Genomic DNA, 19,160 nt, shown 5'->3' on the forward strand with positions numbered 1-19,160 from the left:
CTGGGGCCACTTAGTGAGAGGCACGGGGCTTGTTGAGACCAGATGCTGCCTGTTGGACAGATTTCAGGAAAATCCAAAGCAGGACCCAAGACAGGCCAATCCTATGGTAAAGCCATTGGAAATAGCTTGGGTGGGCCTGAAAGTTGGGTGGGGTGGGGCCTCTGGGAATCACCAGGGCGGGGCAACCAGTGTGAGCCAGGTTGCTGGAGTCCCAGAGATGGCGGCCGTCTGCCGCCCCCGGGAAGGGCTCACCAAGGGAACCAGGGCCTCTGCCAGCACGTCGGGAGCAAGTCTGAGTAAGTCCGTGCACGGGCCCTTTAAGAGGAGCTGCCTGGGGCTCGAGAAGCCTCAGCCTCCCTCAGCCTCCCTCAGCCTCAGTTCCCGCTGGTTTTTCCAGCCAGAAGTGATGGGGATTTTCTTCCTGGCACTGGGACCCTGAGCGGGGCACCTGGTGTGGGATGGGGACCCCTCAGTCCTCAGGGAGGACCTTCCCAGCCGAGGTGTCCTCCTGATTTTTATCCGCCACACGTGGGTGTGGGCCCAGCCCGTCCACGCCTTGGCCCGCCTACCAGTTTCCATGTGGCTTCTTTAGTATTCCTTCTTGTAGGACTTCCATTCAGCTCGATTTCAGGTGGTTCTGAAGGATGGTTGTTTTGTAGTTTAGTTGTAATTTTGATGTGCTTGTGGGAGGAGGCGATGCCGCGTTTACCTACTGGCCATCTTGACTGTATGCCCCCACCCCACACATTTAGGAAAGTGGAAAATTGGCAAGTTAAAGGGTATGAGCTTTATAAAAAATTTTGATACATGGCACCAGATTTCACATTAGAAAGTTTGGGCCTAAATTCATGGTGGAGCTTGCCTCCTTGGAGAGGAAGTAGAACAGGCCTAGAGACGAGGACCAGGGGAAGGGGTGTCCCGGCAAATGCTGTGCTCCGTGTCGGCAGGTGTTTGAGATCCTTCTGAGCCGAGGCTACTCCGAGAGCAACTTCCGGGAAGACCTGAAGAGCCTTTACCTGAAGCTTGGCATCGAGAACAAAATGATGATCTTCCTGTTCACGGACGCCCACGTGGCCGAGGAGGGCTTCCTGGAGCTCATCAACAACATGCTGACCTCAGGTACCGCGAGGCCGGGGCTCGGCCCTGTGGCTCTGTGCTCCCGTCATCGCCGCCGAGGAGCGTTACGCCTGCTAGCCCTCGCTCCCCACGGGAGAGGCGTGCTGGCCAGAGCACGAGAGGCCGTTAGCAGCGCCCCACATAAGTCGTGACAACCAAGAATGTCTTCAGACATTGACCAGGGTCTCTTGGGAGGCCAAACTGTCCCCAGCTGAGAGCCCCTGCTTGATGCTGAAGATAGCCCTCCCAGACACGCAGGCGCAGCTGCCATTCCCAGTCCACAGATGAGGGGTTGGGGCTCAAAGGGAGGGTGTGAAAAGACCACAGGTTCAATTCCGGCCAAGGGCACGCACCTCGGTTGCGGTTCATCCCCGGCCTGCTTGGGGTCGTGCGGGAGGCAGCCAGTCGATGTGTCCCTCTCACATCGATGTTCCTCTCTCTCCTTTTCTCTCACTCTCTTTTCCTGAAGATAAATAGAAAAATATCCCCAGGTGAGGATAAAAAACAAAAAAATGGGGGATGAGCCCTGGGTCCCAGAGTCGGAGCCCGGCCCTGCTCTCCGACTCTTCCCGGGACACTGCTTGTCTTCGCGGTGCCGGAGGGGTGGCCCGAGCCTTGGAAAACCCGGCCGGCCTCTGCTCTCCAGGCATCGTCCCTGCACTTTTCCAAGAGGATGAGAAAGAGTCTGTCCTCGGTCAGATCGGGCAAGAAGCCTTGAAGCAAGGGGTGAGCCCGGCCAAGGAGTCCGTGTGGCAGTACTTCGTGAACAAGAGTGCCGATAACCTGCACATCGTCCTGGGCATGTCGCCTGTAGGGGACACCCTGAGGACCTGGTGCAGAAATTTCCCAGGTGCGCTTGAGCTGAGCTGAGCGAATCCGCGTTCCCCCTTCAGCAGGGCGTGTGCCTTGGCGGGCAATGCCCGACTCGAGGTCCCACCAGCAGGGTACACACGACATGTCGTTGGGTTGAAAACGACTCTGCAGTGTAGGGTGAGCCCCGCTCTGCCCTCACAGTTGCCAGCAGACCCTCGTGTTGTCCACGGTGGGTGGTGCCCCTGAGGCAAGGCCCGTAGTGAGTTCAGCAGCATTCTCTGCTCCCTTCCAGCTGGGAGAAGTGTGCCAGCCCTGTGGAAGGTGCAGTGTCCTGGGCGTTTCTGGTTGTCGGGGGGAGAGGGGGCAAGGATACTGCTGATGTCTTGTTGACAGAGGCCAGGGCCGCTGCCAAGCCTCCTACAGCGCACAGACTGCCCACACAGGACTCTCGGCCCCGGCATCAGCAGTGCTGAGGCTGAGAAACCTGCTGTTGGTGATGCGTCTTGGGCACCGGAGGTGGTGTCAGTGTTGAGTGTCTTGGGTTGCACAGGGGTCATCTGGTGCATCTCTTTGTTTTCAAGGTCTAGTGAATAACACCGGCATTGACTGGTTCATGCCCTGGCCTCCCCAGGCCCTGCATGCAGTTGCCAAGTCATTTCTAGGTAAGTGTCACTAATGTGGGGACCACATTAATGCTACAACAACACAATTTGTTATCACTTCTTCGACTTTGAATTTTGGTCCAGTAGATTCCTTCACTGTTAACCCCCCATGATCATGATTGGTTTTTATTAGTTTATTTAGTTTATATTGTGTTTTAGTCCCCAGAGATTCCAGAGGACTGACAAGCACACTTTAGGATAACAACTGATTAGGTATCATTTAAAGCAGGAGTTGGCAAACCATGGCCTGTAGGCCAAATGCAGCCCACTGCTTGTTGTGGTTAATAAAGTTTTATTGGAACACAGACTCACTCGCTCCTAAACACACCGTCTATGGCTGCTTCTGTGCTACAACCGAAAGCTGAGTAATCACAGGAGAGGCCATGTAGTCTGAAAGCCACACACTTCCTGTCGGACTCCTTATGGAAACTGTGCTGACCCCAGGCCAAAGGGCGCCTGGAGGAGGGCATTCGGTGAACTGACGGTCAGTCAGCTCTGAATTCCCTTCACGGTCTCAAATACCTTAAGCCGTGGTTGTTAATTTTTGTCTTCGAAATAAGAGAGCAAGTCAGTTCATGTCTTTTTCATTGTCATAAAATATATAGAACATGAAATTTGCCATTTTAACTATTTTTAAGCAGACAATTCAGTGGCATTCAGTACATTCGCATTGTTGTGCGACCACCACCGCCATCCATGTCCTGAACTGTTTTCCTCTTGTGCCGCTGAAACTCGGTCTCATTCAACCCCGATGCCCTGTCCCTGCCCCCTCCCCCTGGTCCTGGTAACCGCTATTCTGCTTTCTGTCTCTATGAGTCTGCCTGTTCTAGGTGTTTCATGGAAGTCAAGTCATGCAGCGCTTGTTGGTTTGTGCTTGGCATCTCTCATTGAGCGTGTTTCCGAGGGTTATCCCAGTGTGGCAGAGGGCAGGCATCCCTTCCTCTGGAGGGCTGAGCAGCCTTCCACTGTGTGGATGGACCACATTTCGTGTGTCCGTCATCTGTTGACGGACACTTGGGTCACTTCTGCTTCGGCTGCTGTGACTAGTGCTGTTGTGAACATGGGCACATGAGAATGTGCTTGTGTCCGTTCTTCAGTCCTTCTGGGTGCATACCTAGGAGCGGAATTGTTGGCTCCTTCGGGGATTCTGTATTCAACTTTTTGAGGAACTGCTCTTTTCCTGTCTTTAAGAGGCACGTTTTTCCTTCCTTCCTCTTTAGGGAATAATTCCATGATCCAAGCAGAAAATATTGAGGACCTGGTAGCACACGTGGTTTTGGTCCACCAATCCGTGGGTGAATTCAGCAAACAGTTTCTGCAGAAGTTGAGGCGCAGCAACTATGTAACTCCCAAGAATTACCTTGATTTCATTAACACCTACTCGAAATTACTGGATGAGAAAACTCAGTATAATATAGGTAAGACAGGAACAAGTGGTTAACAGAAATGGTTATGATTTATGGCGATCCAAACGCCGACCTTTCCTTGGAGCAGATGTTTCTCAGTGAGGTCAGATGTATTGGGATCGAGGCAACGCGAGACTCAGTTCGGGTTTTGCATTTCAGAGGGGTTCTCCTGTGTGGCAGGGCCTGGCACGCCCTTGCTGTTATGTTTCTGTGTTGGGCTGTGAACTTTCTTATCGCTAAATTGTCATCGTGTTAGAGATATTTGATAGCAGCAATGTGCTCTGTTGGAACAAGCTTTTGCTTTTTAATACTTTCATTTAGTTATTGAAGAAATATGAGCCTTTAAAAAATTCCACAAGTCATTTACATATTGTAGAAAGATAAAAAAATATAACCAGAAATACGGGAGGAAAATTTTAAATCGCTCCTAAAATTTTAGCTTATAGTTAATGTCTACCTAAATTTTGGTTTTAGTCCTTTTACACTTTAAAAAAAAATTATTTTTTTATTGATTTTTAGAAAGAGAGGAAGAGAGAGGGAAAGAGAAACATCGATGTGAGAGCGAAACATCGATTGGCTGCCTCCTGCACGCCCCCTCCCCGGGATTGAGACGGCACCCCGGGCTTGTGCCCCGACCAGGAGTCGAACCAGTGACCTTTTAGTGCACAGGACAATGCCCAGCCAACTGAGCCACACCGGTCAGGGCCTTTCACACATTTTTGTTGGAAAATGCTTTTTAAAAAGTGCTCTGGCTCTTGGCTAAATGAAGGCTGTTTTAGAAATACGTTCATTTTGGTTGGTGCTGTCCCAGCACGGCATTGGAGGGGCAGAGCGATGCTTGACATCTCACGGGAATGACTCCCCCGGGGAGCCCGGGTTGGCCAGACGCATCGAGGCCACTGGGATGCTCACCTGGGTGTGCTGGGGTGGCACCCACTCGCTGGTGAGTACTGCTGTCCTTCCTCAGCTCAGTGCAAGCGTCTGGAGGGCGGGCTGGACAAGCTGAAGGAGGCCACCATCCAGCTCGACGAGCTGAACCAGAAGCTGGCCGAGCAGAAGGTCGTGCTGGCCGAGAAGTCCACCGCCTGCGAGGCCCTGCTGGAGGAGATCATCTCCAACAAGGCCATAGGCACGCGTGGGACCAGCCCTGGGGGCGGGGCACCCACTCACCGCGGGACTAGGCCCCACTGGGAGACGTCCCCGGGAAGCACTGTAGGTGGCGAGCGTGGCGCCTCGACCCTTCGATGGCCGTCTTTCCTGAGCTAGTGTCCAGCCCCTAGTGATCATGGAGACCCTGCACATGAGGGCCCAGAGCTAGTGTCCAGCCCTTAGTGATCATGGAGACCCTGCACATGAGGGCCCAGAGCTAGTGTCCAGCCCCTAGTGATCATGGAGACCCTGCACATGAGGGCCCAGAGCTAGTGTCCAGCCCCTAGTGATCATGGAGACCCTGCACATGAGGGCCCAGAGCTAGTGTCCAGCCCTTAGTGATCATGGAGACTCTGCACATGAGGGCCCAGAGCTAGTGTCCAGCCCTTAGTGATCATGGAGACCCTGCACATGAGGGCCCAGAGCTTGTGTCTAGCCCCTAGTGATCCTGGAGACCCTGCACATGAGGGCCCTGAGCTAGTGGCTTAAGTGTTTGACCTGAGTGGAAATGTCTCTCTGTCCACTGCAGACACTCCATTAGTGTCCGTTTGTTGACTGTGAAAATTAATCCCGAGAGCACGCCACGTTGGGAGATGCTAGTGAATTCAGCATTCATTTACTGAACACCTGCTGTATTTATTGCCTTAGAAAATAGACATTTACTCTCTCTCTGCTCTGGCGGCTGGAAGTCTGCAGTGAAGGAGTCAGCAGGGCTGGGCTCCCCCCAAAGGCTTCAGGGAGGCCCCTGCCTCGTCTCCCCAGCTCTGGTGGTCAGCAGTCCTGGGCATGCTTTGGCTTATAGATGCACCACTCCAACCTCTGCCTTCATGTCACAGGACCTCCTTCCCTCTGTGTCTCTGTCCTCACATGGCCTTCTTAAAAGGACACAGTCATTGGATTTAGGGCCCACTTTAATCCAGGATGACCTCATGTTAACTAATTACATCTACAAAGATACTCTTTCCAAATAAGGTGACATTCTGAGGTTCTGGGGGAGCCTTTAAAAATTTGAGGCAGCAGTATTCAACCCAGTACACCTACTATGAGCAGTATCCAACCCAGTACACCTACTATGAGCTGTATCCAACCCAGTACACCTACTATGAGCAGTATCCAACCCAGTACACCTACTATGAGCCGTATCCAACCCAGTACACCTACTATGAGCCGTATCCAACCCAGTACACCTACTATGAGCCGTATCCAACCCAGTACACCTACTATGAGCAGTATCCAACCCAGTACACCTACTATGAGCCGTATCCAACCCAGTACACCTACTATGAGCCGTATCCAACCCAGTACACCTACTATGAGCCGTATCCAACCCAGTACACCTACTATGAGCAGTATCCAACCCAGTACACCTACTATGAGCTGTATCCAACCCAGTACACCTACTATGAGCAGTATCCAACCCAGTACACCTACTATGAGCCGTATCCAACCCAGTACACCTACTATGAGCCAGGCCCTATTCTGACCCTGGAGCCACAGCCCTCGGGAGATGCTGGTGTGCAGTGGGCGGAACCAGACAGCCAGCAGGCCAGGGAAGAGGTGCACGCTCAGGTCGTGGTCTGTGGCGAGGCAGATACGCAGAGATGAGACCGAGAGCCGCAGAGGGCAGGCCGCCTCAGGGGCCTTTTGAGCTGGGCCCGAAAGAACATCGGAAAAGGTGTTGAAAAGGCAGAGAGGTCTAGTGAGCCAGAAACAGGGAGGGGGCAGCCTGGAGTCCTCGGCCACATTGGCCAAGCAGGCCTAGGGGTGTCCAGGGACTGCAGTGGGTGGGACATGGCGGGTGTTGGAGATCAGGTGTGCCATGAGGACTTCTGTGGAGCACCTGAGGCCACCGTGCTGGCCAAAGCTCGGTCCATCTTCCCGGCACCAGTAGCTTCATGACCTCTCCCCTGCCGCAGCGGAGGAAAAGAAGAAGTTGGCAGAAGAAAAAGCCATGGAGATAGAGGAGCAGAACAAGATCATCGCGCTGGAGAAGGCCGAGGCCGAGACCGCCCTGGCGGAGGTCATGCCCATTCTGGAGGCCGCCAAGCTGGAGCTGCAGAAGCTGGACAAGTCGGATGTGACCGAGATCAGGTACCAATGGCCGTTTCCAACTCTGCTTGTCCCCAGAGTGACTGCGGAAAGCAACTGTGATAACCGTGGCAGTGCAGCCTTTACGGAGCCTCACCATGCGCTGGTCACTGTGCTAGGCACATTCCATGGTGGGGACTGTTACTGTTTTCCTTTGAAAACGAGGGAAGTGGGGTCCAGGGAGGCGAGGTGGCCTGCCCCAGGCCCTCAGCTGGCAGGTGGCAGGATCTGCTGGCCTTGAACCAAAGCCGGCTTGCACAAGGACACTGGGCTCCAGCTCGGGCTGCGAGGGTGTCGTGGAGCTTTGCGCGTCCGTCCTCTTGACGGGCATGCACTGGGGGCAGGGCCAGAGTGCGAGTGCATCCTCCTCATGAAGGGAGCTGTCAGCAGCAGGGGACCGTGGAGATGCTCTCATCCTTACTCGCCAGGTGGGCTTGCCCGCCGAGGGGAGAGTATGGGTCTTTGTTGTGGCCCCAGACACCTTGCAAATGAGTCTGTGAAATGTCTCCTTCCCCTGCATCCAGAGGGCTCATGTGCTGTCAGGAAGAGGGGCTGGTGTGGGTGAGCAGGCGGCTCTTCCCCATGTGGCGTGATCTCCCTCGGGCGCTGCTGACGGAATCCCGCTGGGGAAGTCAGCACCGTGGGTGAAACAGGAAGAAACACCGTCCTGTCCACCTGTCCCTGTCTCTGTGCTGCTGACCCCACACACGTCGCAGTGGTTCAGGGAGCTCAGCTCTCTCCTCACTCCCCATCGTGTCCTCGTTTGCAGACGGGCTCTGTGCTCTGCCGGGTCTCCCGGGAGAGACCCCTGGTCGCAGGCAGGCAGTGACTCCGTTATGTGGTCCTGGTGAAATGGCGCTGGCTCTCCCTTCTGAGGGCTGAGCAGCTTCTCTGTTGAAGGCTGTGCCCTTGCTGCTCATCAGTGAACGCGTAGCTGTTCCAGAGCCGGGCCTGGCGCTGTTTGCAGGCCGGCGGATGCCACTGTTGGGAGGGAGTCGTCACTGCCGAGTTGTGCGGTGTGGTCCCAGTGACGGTGAGATGGCAGTGACCTGTGCTGGGAGCTCACACTGCGGTGCCAGAGCGAAGTAGAGATGCAGACCCAGCTGTGCGGGCACATTGCCTGGGGGGTGTCCAGCTACTGCTTACGTGCATTTTGGGCACCGCTCCCAAGCCAGCATCATGAAGACCTTGTGAGAGTAGAGTTGGGAAGGAGTTTGAAGAGAATTCATTTGGAGGGAGGGGGCTGTGAGTCCTCCAAAACGCGAGGGGGAGGTGGTTTCCACAGGTCCACGTGGAGAGGTTGATGTGTGTTCCCTGCCATTAGAGGGTGTACCTGTGTCACCCTGAGACAGGTGTGAGACAGGCACCCAGCTCACCCCTAAAAGGAGTACTTTTTAAAAAGGTAATATGTTTCTGCATGGCTTCACTTCTTACTGGCTGTGTGACCTTTGGCAAGTCACCTAACCTCTCTGTGCTGCAGTTTTCTTGTTTGTAAAATGTGGATGATAAAAATTGTTCCCACAACATCAGAGTTGTTGTGAGGATCAAATGAGCTGTTATGGTGACAATGGTGATGGTGGTGGTGGTGGTGGTGGTGGTGGCGGCGGTAATGGCGGTGATCATGGTTATGATGATGATAGTGATGGTGATGATGGTGATGATGATGGTGAACATGGTTATGATGATGATAGTGATGGTGATGATGATGGTGATGGTGGTGGTGATGATGGTGATGGTGGTGGTGATGGTGGTGATGGTGATGATGGTGATGATAGTGATGGTGATGATGGTGGGGGTAATGATGGTGATGATGGTGATGGTGATGATGATGGTGAACATGGTTATGATGATGATAGTGATGGTGATGATGATGGTGATGGTGGTGGTGATGGTGGTGATGGTGGTGGTGATGGTGGTGATGGTGGTGATGGTGGTGAACATGGTTATGATGATGATAGTGATGGTGATGGTGGTGGTGGTGATGATGGTGAGATGGTGATGGTAATAATGACAGTGCTACCACTGAGTCTGAGGAATTACACCAGGGTCTAATTAAAAATGCAGATTCTCAGGCTCCACCCTGAGCTACTGATTGAGACACATGGGGTGGCCTGGGTTTGCATTTTAATGACACCCGCTATGATTCTGATGCCAGTCAGGTTCCAGGAGGCTGGGCTGGCACCCAGTGGAGGAGACTGCAAACCTGCCCTTGGAGAGTCTCGCCCCCGGGCACCTGAGTCCGTGCTGGGACATGGCTCCCTCTGCCCCCACACACCACCTCGCAGGCCAGCTCCAGAGCAAGCCGTGTGCTCTGCAGCTCGTTCAGGCCAGCTCCTGGCCACACCCCACTTCCGTTTCTCGCCAGGTCCTTCGCCAAGCCCCCGAAGCAGGTGCAGACAGTGTGCGAGTGCATCCTCATCATGAAGGGGTACAAGGAGCTCAACTGGAAGACCGCCAAAGGCATGATGTCTGACCCGAACTTCCTGCGGTCGCTGATGGAGATGGACTTCGATTCCATTACCCAGAGCCAAGTCAAGAATATCAGAAGTGAGGAGAGACAATGTAGTATGGCCGGGGTCATGGTTAACTTGTCTTCTCAGTCTTGGGGGCAGGGATGGAGGGCCAGGAGGGGGCTTGTGGCAGGCAGACCCTCCTGTGTGGTCACACGGCAGCACCAAGTGCTGCGGATGGCGTGGCTGGGATGGGGTTCCCAGAGGAAGAGGTAGCATATGACATGAGCCGGGAGGGTGGATGCTGCCTGGGCTGAGCGATTCCACAGTGGCTCTGGTTCCCCCTGGAAGGAGACAGGCCCTTCTCACGGAACTCAGACCAGCCTCCCTTGCTGCACTGATAGGCATGGTGGCGTCTGGAGGTGGGTTAACCCTTGACGCCCCCTCTTGCCAGTATAGTCTTCGCAGGGCACTGGGGGAGGACGTGGAGGAGGAGATGGCCCACCCACGGCCAGCCCCTCTGCCTTCCGTGACAGAATACCCACATCCCCTTTAGCCTGCCCTGCCCTGCCCAGGCGCTGAGCCAGTGGAATGGTGACAACACACAGTGCGAGTCGCAGCATCGCTGTCGACCCCGACGTTGTTTGGGACTCGGTCCTCAAAGGCTCTTGTGCAGCCGCTTTGAACAAAACTAAGTGAAACACACAGAGTAACAGCAGCTACAGCACCTGAGGGGCTGTCTTTACCTGACGTTGACTGGATGTGAGGTTGCTCCAGGGGGAGGGCGCGGTAAAGGTGGTGGTGACCCGAAATGGCCTAGGGTCCCTCCGAGTCGGCTCTCTGCTCTGAGCCTTGGGCTGCTGGCTGTCCTGTGGGGTCATAGGCTGCTCCGCTCACATAAAACTCACTTGGGGTTGGACCCTCTGTTGCCATGGGACAGCCTTCTGGCCCCCTCACGGGTGACGGAGGAATAGGGAACTGCTCACCCTTGTCCACGGGCAATCTATTTCCCGTTCTGTCTGCCCAGACGAAGCGGGCGGCTCTCTGACGCCGCTGTCTGACCCCCAGGCCTCTTGCGGAACCTCAACACCACGGCCGAAGAGATGGAAGCGGTGAGCAGAGCGGGCCTGGGCATGCTGAAGTTCGTCGAGGCCGTCATGGGCTACTGCGACGTGTTCCGAGAGATCAAGCCCAAGAGGGAGAAGGTACGGCTGGTCCGCGCGACGCTCACACTGCCGCCGAGGGGCCAGTTTGGAGAGGAGTTGACGTGTCCACAGCTTGCCGGAAGAATTCCAGCAAGGTTCTGACTTTGAGCCCCATAGACATTTCCCCCAGTAAATAATGACCGTGAATTACAGCTCTCATTTGGACATGATGGGAGCTGACAGAAACTAGGTCCGAAAGGTCCTAGAGCAGGGTCAGAGACTTCGGGATCGTTGTCTAGGGCAGAAGCAGCGTCTCGACCTCGGAGCGACTGACGTCTGGGGCCGGGGAGTCTTTGTCAGGGGGGCATCCCGTGCACTATTTAGCAGCATCCTGGCCTCTAGATGCCATTGTCCCTGCCCCCAAGTTTCAGCAGCTAAAACTGTCCCAGGCGTTGTCCTGTGTCCCTGGGGGCAGAGTCGGCCCAGTGGGGATCCAGGGGTGGAAGGAACGTGGAACCCGTGATGCGAGGAGAACCACGGGCTTCCCGCTGTCATTCTGAGCATCTTCCGACATGGCTCTGATTCAGAACGTCACTACCCAGACCCCTCAGACACCAGCGGGAGGCCTGTGCCGTCTTCAGTGCATCCCTCTGGCTTTCCGACTTAGAGCCACAGAGTCCCCTTGCTGTGACCTGCACACGTGGAGAATGGCCGCCTCCACCTGGGGTGCGGGGCATCTTTTTCTCAGGGCACGGGGGCTCTCGCAGCAGACCCCCGAGGAGGTGGCTGAGAGGAGACGCGTGTGCCTCGCTGTGGCTGTGGTGCCCCAGCGCCCAGACCTGGTCAGACATGGGGAGTGGACCCAGCCCAGTGTGAGGCCGTCTTGTCCCCGCCCCACCGGGGGCCTTTCCCGACCTCTGCGAATTGCCTTCCATCAGGTGGCCCGGCTGGAGCGGCACTTCCACCTCACGAAACGCGAGCTAGAGAAGATCCAGAACGAGCTGGCAGCGCTCCAGAGGGAGCTGGAGGCCCTGGGCGCCACGTACGAGGCGGCCATCCTGGAGAGGCAGAAGCTGCAGGAGGAAGCGGAAATCATGGAGCGCCGGCTGATCGCGGCCGACAAGCTCATCTCGGGGCTGGGGTCCGAGAACATCAGGTCAGCTTGCTGCAGGGGCCCTGCGGGTGGCTCTGCGCGGGCGGGGTCTGTGCTGCGTTTCCCGAGAGCGGGAGAGGGCGTCCGATCTGCCGCGGCCATGTCTGAGGCGGCTGGTGGCCCCGGCACAGCGCGAGTTCACTAGTCGTGGTGTGTCTGTCATCAAGTGATGCGAAGGGTGACGGCGGCAGAGCAGCCGTGGGGACGGAGAAACCAGCGGCCTCCTGTGAGGCGTCTCCGTCCTGGGAACATAGTGCTCAGTGACCTCTAGTCCTGAGCCCCTTCGGGATGTGTCTCGCAGGACGCTGTGGCTGGGTCAGGCCTGAGCGTCTGTCTCTGGTGGACGGGCCTGCGTGATGCCCGTGGGCGACACTGGCTCCAGCCCTTCCTCTGGCGTGAGGTCGTCTCTGCTCGGCTCCTGCGAGCATGGTGTGGGGCAGGTCGTCTGCTTTGGGGACAGACCGCACTCGACACTCCTCACACCCGAAAGACCTTGCAGTCACCAGAAGAGGCCAAGTGAAACCCGCGGTCACCGTGGGCGGGACTGTCCCCACGCAGGACCCGAGCGCGGGAGCGCTGCTGGGCGCGCCGCCGAGTGTTAGTGAGCGTCCGCAGACAGCGCGTGCCGCTCAGCACGTCTCGGAGACCCCGTGCTCCCCACAGACGTCTCTGAGGGAGGCCCTGCTGGCGTAGGTTCTGCGGAGCCTTGGAAGTCAGAGTTCTCAAACATCGGGCTTGTCCAGGGGGAAGAGGCAAGATAAGCTGGAAGTCTCTAAAAGAAGAGTATTCAAACACGGTTTCCTTCCCGGCAGCCCTATTAGCACAGGTCCAGCTGGTTTTCTAGAACGTTCCTTGGGAGCGTGCGGGAAGGTAGGTGCTGACCGCAGCCCACTGCCCCGCGCAGGTGGCTGAAGGACCTGGACGAGCTCATGCACCGGCGGGTGAAGCTGCGCGGGGACTGCCTGCTGTGCGCGGCCTTCCTGAGCTACGAGGGCGCCTTCACCTGGGAGTTCCGCCACCAGATGGTCAGCCAGGTCTGGCAGAGTGACATCCTGGAGCGCGGGATCCCGCTGAGCCAGCCGTTTCGGTTGGAGAGCCTGCTCACAGATGACGTGGAGATCAGCAGGTGCGCACCCTGAGCCCGAAGGACAGGGGTGCCGCGGACTGGGGCCCCGTAGGTATCGCCCTGGTGGGCACAACATGGGGTGCGCTGCAGGTCCAGCTCCGGGCTCTGGGGAGCGTTGAGCAGTCTCGGGATTGGTAGGTGGTTCTGGAAGGCCGGCACTAGCACCCTTAATCCTGGGTTCACGACCAGCACGAAAAATGGGTTTTCCTGTCACTGTGCCTTCCAGGTGGGGCTCCCAGGGACTGCCCCCCGACGAGCTCTCCATTCAGAACGGCATCCTCACCACCCGGGCCAGCCGCTTTCCGCTCTGCATCGACCCCCAGCAGCAGGCCCTCAACTGGATAAAGAGAAGGGAGGAGAAGAACAACCTGCGGGTACAGCGCCTCCCTGGGGTCCCCGCCCTCTCTGCCCCCAGGGCACGGCCGCCCCACCCCTCTCCCTGGCCTCCAGCACGCCCAGCTGAGAGTACCGCCCTGAGCCCCCGTTTGGTGCGCCCTGAGCCCCCGTTTGGTGCGCCCTGAGCCCCCGTTTGGTGCGCCCTGAGCCCCCGTTTGGTGCGCTGCTCATCCTCGCGTCCCCTCCACGTGCAGGCGTGGCTTCGGGGCTCAGCCACTGTTTTGGAAGGGAGGGGGAGAGGGCTTGGTTAGGCTATATTCACACCGCACGATTCGCCTGTTTAAGACGAGCAGTTCAGTGGTTTTCAGTGTATTTACAGAGTTGTGTAACAATGACCAGAGTCAGAGTCACCCCCAAAGGGAATGCTGTGTCCTTTAGCTGTCATCATCCGCCCCCCAGTTCTTCCATCGCCACAACCTCTGGCGTCACTAATATATTTCTGTCTCTGTGGATTCCTGTCTGACATTTCACGTGAGTGGGATCACGTGATATGTGGCCTTCTGTGCCTGGCTTCTGCCACTCAGCACCATGTTCTCGAGGTCCATCCACCCTGTAGCAGGTGCCAGTGCTTCACTCCCGCCCGTGGCCGGGTAACAGTCCCCTGGACCACGGGCCTCACTTACGCGCCCACCCGTCGATGAACACGTGGCTTTTTTCAGTTTTTGGCCATTGTGGAGAGGGCTGCTGAGAACACTCATGTACGCGTTACTTCTGGGGCAAATGTGCTTTCATATTTTCTCGGGTGAGGTTGCTGGGGCCCACTCACTCGGCTGAAATCATCCACAAATCCATGACTTTGACTTTTACCTCCTCCTGCGGCTGGGGGAGGCCCGCTTGCATTCCAAGGTCAGGGGAGCCGCCGCCTCTCCTGCTTACGGCCCTCAGCGGCCCTCACCCTCAGCCCACCGTTCAGGCTGCAGCCCCCTGCGGGCCCCTCCCACTCCCGTCCCGTCCCTTAACGAAGGAGGGTTCAACCTATGGGGAGAGGAGGTCGGTGCCATGACAGCGCGGAGACAAGGACGAGGCGGAGCCCTTGCGCCGGCGTGCGGGGCTCTCAGGGGCGCAGCGTCTTGAGGCCTCAGGGAAGCGGGGAAGAGGGTCAGGTGCACATTTCCGTGTCCCCTTACGTGCGGGCTCTCAGGGGCGCAGCGTCTTGAGGCCTCAGGGAAGCGGGGAAGAGGGTCAGGTGCACATTTCCGTGTCCCCTTATGTGCGGGCTCTCAGGGGCGCAGCGTCTTGAGGCCTCAGGGAAGCGGGGAAGAGGGTCAGGTGCACATTTCCGTGCTCCCCTCACGTGCGGGCTCTCAGGGGCCCAGCGTCGTGAGGACTCAGGGGAGCAGGGGGGAGAGGGTTAAATGCACATTTCCGTGCTCCCCTTACGTGCGGCAAATGGGCCAACCCTCAGCACCTGCCTCCCTTGTCCTCCAGGTGGCCTCCTTTAACGACCCCGACTTCCTCAAGCAGCTGGAGATGTCCATAAAGTACGGGACTCCCTTCCTGTTCCATGACGTGGATGAGTACATCGACCCTGTGATTGACAACGTCCTGGAAAAGAGCATCAAAGTCTCCCAGGGTCGGCAGTTCATCATCCTAGGAGACAAGGAGGTGGACTACGACTCCAGTTTCAGGCTCTATCTAACCACCAAGCTGGCCAACCCCCAGTACACCCCATCTGTGTTCGGGAAGGCCATGGTGATCAATTACACTGGTAAGGACTGCAGAACCCCATGGTCAAATTACGGTGGTTGCCATGGAGACCACGGTCTGAGATCAAGGCTTTTACCAGATGTCATTTCATTCAGTAACTCCAGATCATTCTCTGTCACACCTTAACTGATCAATTCTTTTTTTTTTTTCCCATTGATTTTTTTTAGATAGAGTGGAAGGGAGGGAGGTTGGGAGGGAGAGAGAGAGAGGCTGGGGATTGAACCTGCAACCCAGGTACATGCCCTTGACCAGGAATTGAACCCGAGACCCTTTAGTCTGAGAGCCGACACTAAGTGCTGAGCCAAACTGGCCAGGGCTTAACTGGTCAATTCTCTCTCTCTTTTTTTTTAATTTAGTTTTTTATATAGAGAGAGAAACATCGATCAGCTGCCTCCTGCACACCCCCTAGTGGGGATTGAGCCCACAACCTGGGCCTGTGCCTGATCAGGACTCGGACCAGGACCTCTCGGTCCGCGGGATGACACTCAACCCTCTGAGCCACATGGGCCGGGCTGACGTTAGTTCTTAGCGATGCAGCGACACCTAGGAAGAGCGTGCTGCCTGGGCCGGGGCTCAGCGTTCTCACGCGGAGGGAGGGCGCCCCTGCAGCGCAGGAAGTTCTGTGTGTGTGTGTGCTGCATGCTGACCTGTGTAGCGATCGAACGCCACTTGCTGCATTTGCAAGGGTCTCCAGGTAGGTCCTTAAACAGGGTCATTAGTAGTGGGTGTGCTTCCAGCTGGGGTTCTCCAGGGTGCGGAGCCCTGGACTTTCTGTGGTGCCTCTGCCCTCTGTCCACCCCTCTGCAGGGCAGCGTCCCCATTTTGCTCTGACACTTCACCTTGTGGCTTCAGAGTAATTTTGTCAGGAGTGTGAGTTGTTCCTGAGATGCTGGCTCCGACCCACCCTCGGCTTGTCAGCAGCAGACGCAGCAGTGAGGGCCTCCCTGTCCCCGCAGTCACCCTGAAGGGCCTGGAGGACCAGCTGCTGAGCGTGCTGGTGGCCTTCGAGAGGCGCGAGCTGGAGGAGCAGAGGGAGCACCTCATCCAGGAGACGAGCGAGAACAAGAACCTGCTGAAGGACCTGGAGGACTCCCTCCTTCGGGAGCTGGCGACCTCCACGGGGAACATGCTGGACAACGTGGAGCTGGTGCACACCCTGGAGGAGACCAAGTCCAAGGCCACGGAGGTATCGGCTGTGCAGGAAATGCGCTGAGCCAGGAGCCCATGTCCACAGCTGCTCCAGGAGGAAATTAGACTCCGTGACCTGGGCCTCATTCATGGTCTTAGAATCGGAGGGTTTGGGGTGGGAGGACATCAGCCTGTGTCCTCGTTAGACTCGGGCTTTGAGTCACCTGAGGTTTGCCTGATGAGAAATGGCCACCTCTATTGGGGTGTGCCGTGGGGAGGGTATCCCAAAGGTTCCCAGGCCCCTTGTGCTCTAGGTCAGCCTCTTTCACTTTAGAGGAATGAAAAACCCACCTCTACCTGGCTTAAGTCAAAAGGAACTTACCGGCTTAGAAAACAGCTGGCTTCAGGTTGGGCTGGATCCAGGACCCCAAGCATATCATCAAGACTCAGTTCCTTTCCATTTTTGGTCTGGGCCTTCTGCTGGGGTGGCATCATTCTCAGCCTCCCCACGGGGCCAAGCTCCTCCTGTGGTCTCAAGGTGGGTCTGGCCTCATGTCCTTTCAGGTTCAAGTCCAAAGGGAAGAGTGAGAATCTTTGCCTGTCCCTATCATGTATGTCTCGAGAGTCATTTAAGTCACATGCTCACCCCAAAGCAGTCCCGTGGCCTGGGGGAGTATTACGTGGATTGGTTGGGCCTCCGTCACATGCTTCTTTCCTGGAGTTGGGGTGCAGACCCACATGTGGAACGAAATGGGGAAGCGATGAGTCTCCAAGTGAAATACAGGGACTGTTAGAAGAAGGTGCAGTGGAATGAAGCCACGGACGCCCCCACGTCTCGAGAGAGGGCGGGTGCCCAGCCCCTGTGAACATCGCCTGTTTTTCTTCTTGCTGCCCCACCTCACTCCTGCCCTCTGCCTTCTTCCTTGCCCGCTTCATTGTCCCCTCGGTCACGGGTATCAGTCTTCCTGTTTCCTTGGACACGTGCTCCTTTTCCTTAGGTGTCGGAGAAGCTCAAGCTGGCAGAGAAGACGGCCCTGGACATTGACAGACTGCGGGATGGCTACCGGCCGGCGGCGCGGCGGGGCGCCATCCTGTTCTTCGTGCTGTCGGAGATGGCGCTCGTGAACGCCATGTACCAGTACTCCCTGAGCGCCTTCCTCGAGGTCTTCGGGCTGTCGCTCAAGAAGTCGCTGCCTGACTCCATTCTCATGAAGCGGCTGAGGAACATAATGGACACGCTGACCTTCAACATCTATAACTATGGTTGCACAGGTCAGGCCTCCGCACTGACTAGGACCACAGGCTCTGTGTGTGCGCCGCTGGGGTCTTGGTCCAAACTTCAGGTTGGCTCGGGGCTCGCCTCGTGGCCTCGTTTTAACCCAGCCCCGCTCTGGAGGCTCAGTCTCCCACGCAGCCACACCCTGAGCTCCTGGGCTCGGGGCTCCCCCCAGCTCTGAGGGGGCAGAATCCAGCCCATTTCATTTGGGCAGGAGGAGGGTTAAGGACTGCTGTCCGTGCAGGGCCCACTTAAGTAGCCAACCCTCTAACACACACAAAGCACAATTCAGGTCACAGCTTTTGACTGGTCAGCGTTTTCCAGGGACGCATTTCTGCTGTTAGTGAGAGAAGGTGGGCGTGCCGCCCCTCCCATCAGGGGAGTCGGGGTGGACGGGGCTTCCTTTGCAGCAGACACTGTACGTCCTGCGGGCAGGCGTCTGTGGCCACCGCCTGCCGTGACAAGCACGCGTTATCAGAACACAGCCATGCACATTGGGCATGACACGGACGGTGAGCCCACATTTTTGCACCAAGGTAGTCGTGGACTTGAGGCGTGGAGGGCCGCGTGCAGCCGTGCCGTCTGGGTGTCCGTCGCAGTTCCCGCGCGTGAGCACGCGGTGCAGAGGACACTTAGTGTTGACATGGCTAAAGGCCACTTTCTGTCCATCGCTCTCCAGGGTTGTTCGAGAGGCACAAGTTACTCTTTGCCTTCAACATGACGATCAAGATCGAACAAGCAGAAGGGAGAGTTCCCCAGGAAGAGCTAGACTTCTTTCTAAAAGGTAATGAATTTGCCCTGGCCGGTTTGGCTCAGCGGTTAGAGCGTCGGCCTGCGGTCTGGAGAGACCCGGGTTCGGTTCCCGCTAAGGGCACGTACCTCGATTGCAGTTTGTCCCCGGCCCTGGTTGGGTCATGTGGGTGGCAGCCACTCGATGTGTCCCTTTCACGTTGATGTTTCTCTTCTCTCTCTTCCTCCCTCTCTCCCTCCCGTCTATCTGAAGATGAATGCAAAAATGTCCTCGGGTGAGGATGGATAAATAAATAAATAAAAATAAAAGATGATGGGTGTGCCCTGTGGCAGTGGCACGCATACAAACTAGTTCATGAAAACACACACAGCCAGAGTTCTCCCAAGAACGCGGCTTCCCGCCTCACTTGTTACATGTCTCGGCTGCCACCTCGGACGTGGTTCTGGTTTGCTGGGAGCTGCCGGGCTGGCACAGGCCGCCCGGGGCTGGGGGCCGCGCTGAGGGGCCGGTCAGAGTCACAAATGGTCCCCAAAAGGAGGGAAGTCCAAGCACAGAGCTGCCTCCTCCTGGTACGTTGAGGTCGGCTGTTGACTCTTCTTCCCCGATGTGATTAGGAAACATTTCCCTGGAGAAAAACAAACGAAAGAAGCCCTGTGCTTGGTTGCCTGACCAGGGCTGGGAAGACATCATGCTCTTATCAGAGATGTTCCCAAGCCGGTTTGGGAGTCTTCCTGACGACCTTGAGAAGCATCCGTCTGTCTGGCAGGAGGTGAGCTCATGTTCTCTTCCCCCCT

The 19,160-nt window shown here is 56.7% G+C and overlaps 1 protein-coding gene across 2 annotated transcripts in view; it reads left to right on the plus strand.

Annotated features, from left to right (window-relative positions):
* DNAH10 (dynein axonemal heavy chain 10) overlaps positions 1-19,160 on the plus strand; it is a 117,466-nt gene that overhangs the window by 90,112 nt on the left and 8,194 nt on the right. For both annotated transcript variants that reach the window (XM_036276565.1, XM_036276567.1), the window contains 16 exons: positions 948-1,119; positions 1,763-1,966; positions 2,511-2,591; positions 3,812-4,009; positions 4,965-5,126; positions 7,063-7,237; positions 9,600-9,781; positions 10,753-10,889; positions 11,768-11,985; positions 12,887-13,108; positions 13,335-13,482; positions 14,933-15,212; positions 16,168-16,397; positions 17,338-17,611; positions 18,295-18,399; positions 18,981-19,135. In XM_036276565.1, coding sequence (XP_036132458.1) covers positions 948-1,119; positions 1,763-1,966; positions 2,511-2,591; positions 3,812-4,009; positions 4,965-5,126; positions 7,063-7,237; positions 9,600-9,781; positions 10,753-10,889; positions 11,768-11,985; positions 12,887-13,108; positions 13,335-13,482; positions 14,933-15,212; positions 16,168-16,397; positions 17,338-17,611; positions 18,295-18,399; positions 18,981-19,135 — 2,943 coding nt within the window. The remainder of the gene's footprint in view (positions 1-947; positions 1,120-1,762; positions 1,967-2,510; positions 2,592-3,811; positions 4,010-4,964; positions 5,127-7,062; positions 7,238-9,599; positions 9,782-10,752; positions 10,890-11,767; positions 11,986-12,886; positions 13,109-13,334; positions 13,483-14,932; positions 15,213-16,167; positions 16,398-17,337; positions 17,612-18,294; positions 18,400-18,980; positions 19,136-19,160) is intronic.

This window comes from Molossus molossus, unplaced genomic scaffold (assembly GCF_014108415.1).
Source record: "Molossus molossus isolate mMolMol1 unplaced genomic scaffold, mMolMol1.p scaffold_m16_p_22, whole genome shotgun sequence".
NCBI classification, from domain to species: domain Eukaryota; kingdom Metazoa; phylum Chordata; class Mammalia; order Chiroptera; family Molossidae; genus Molossus; species Molossus molossus.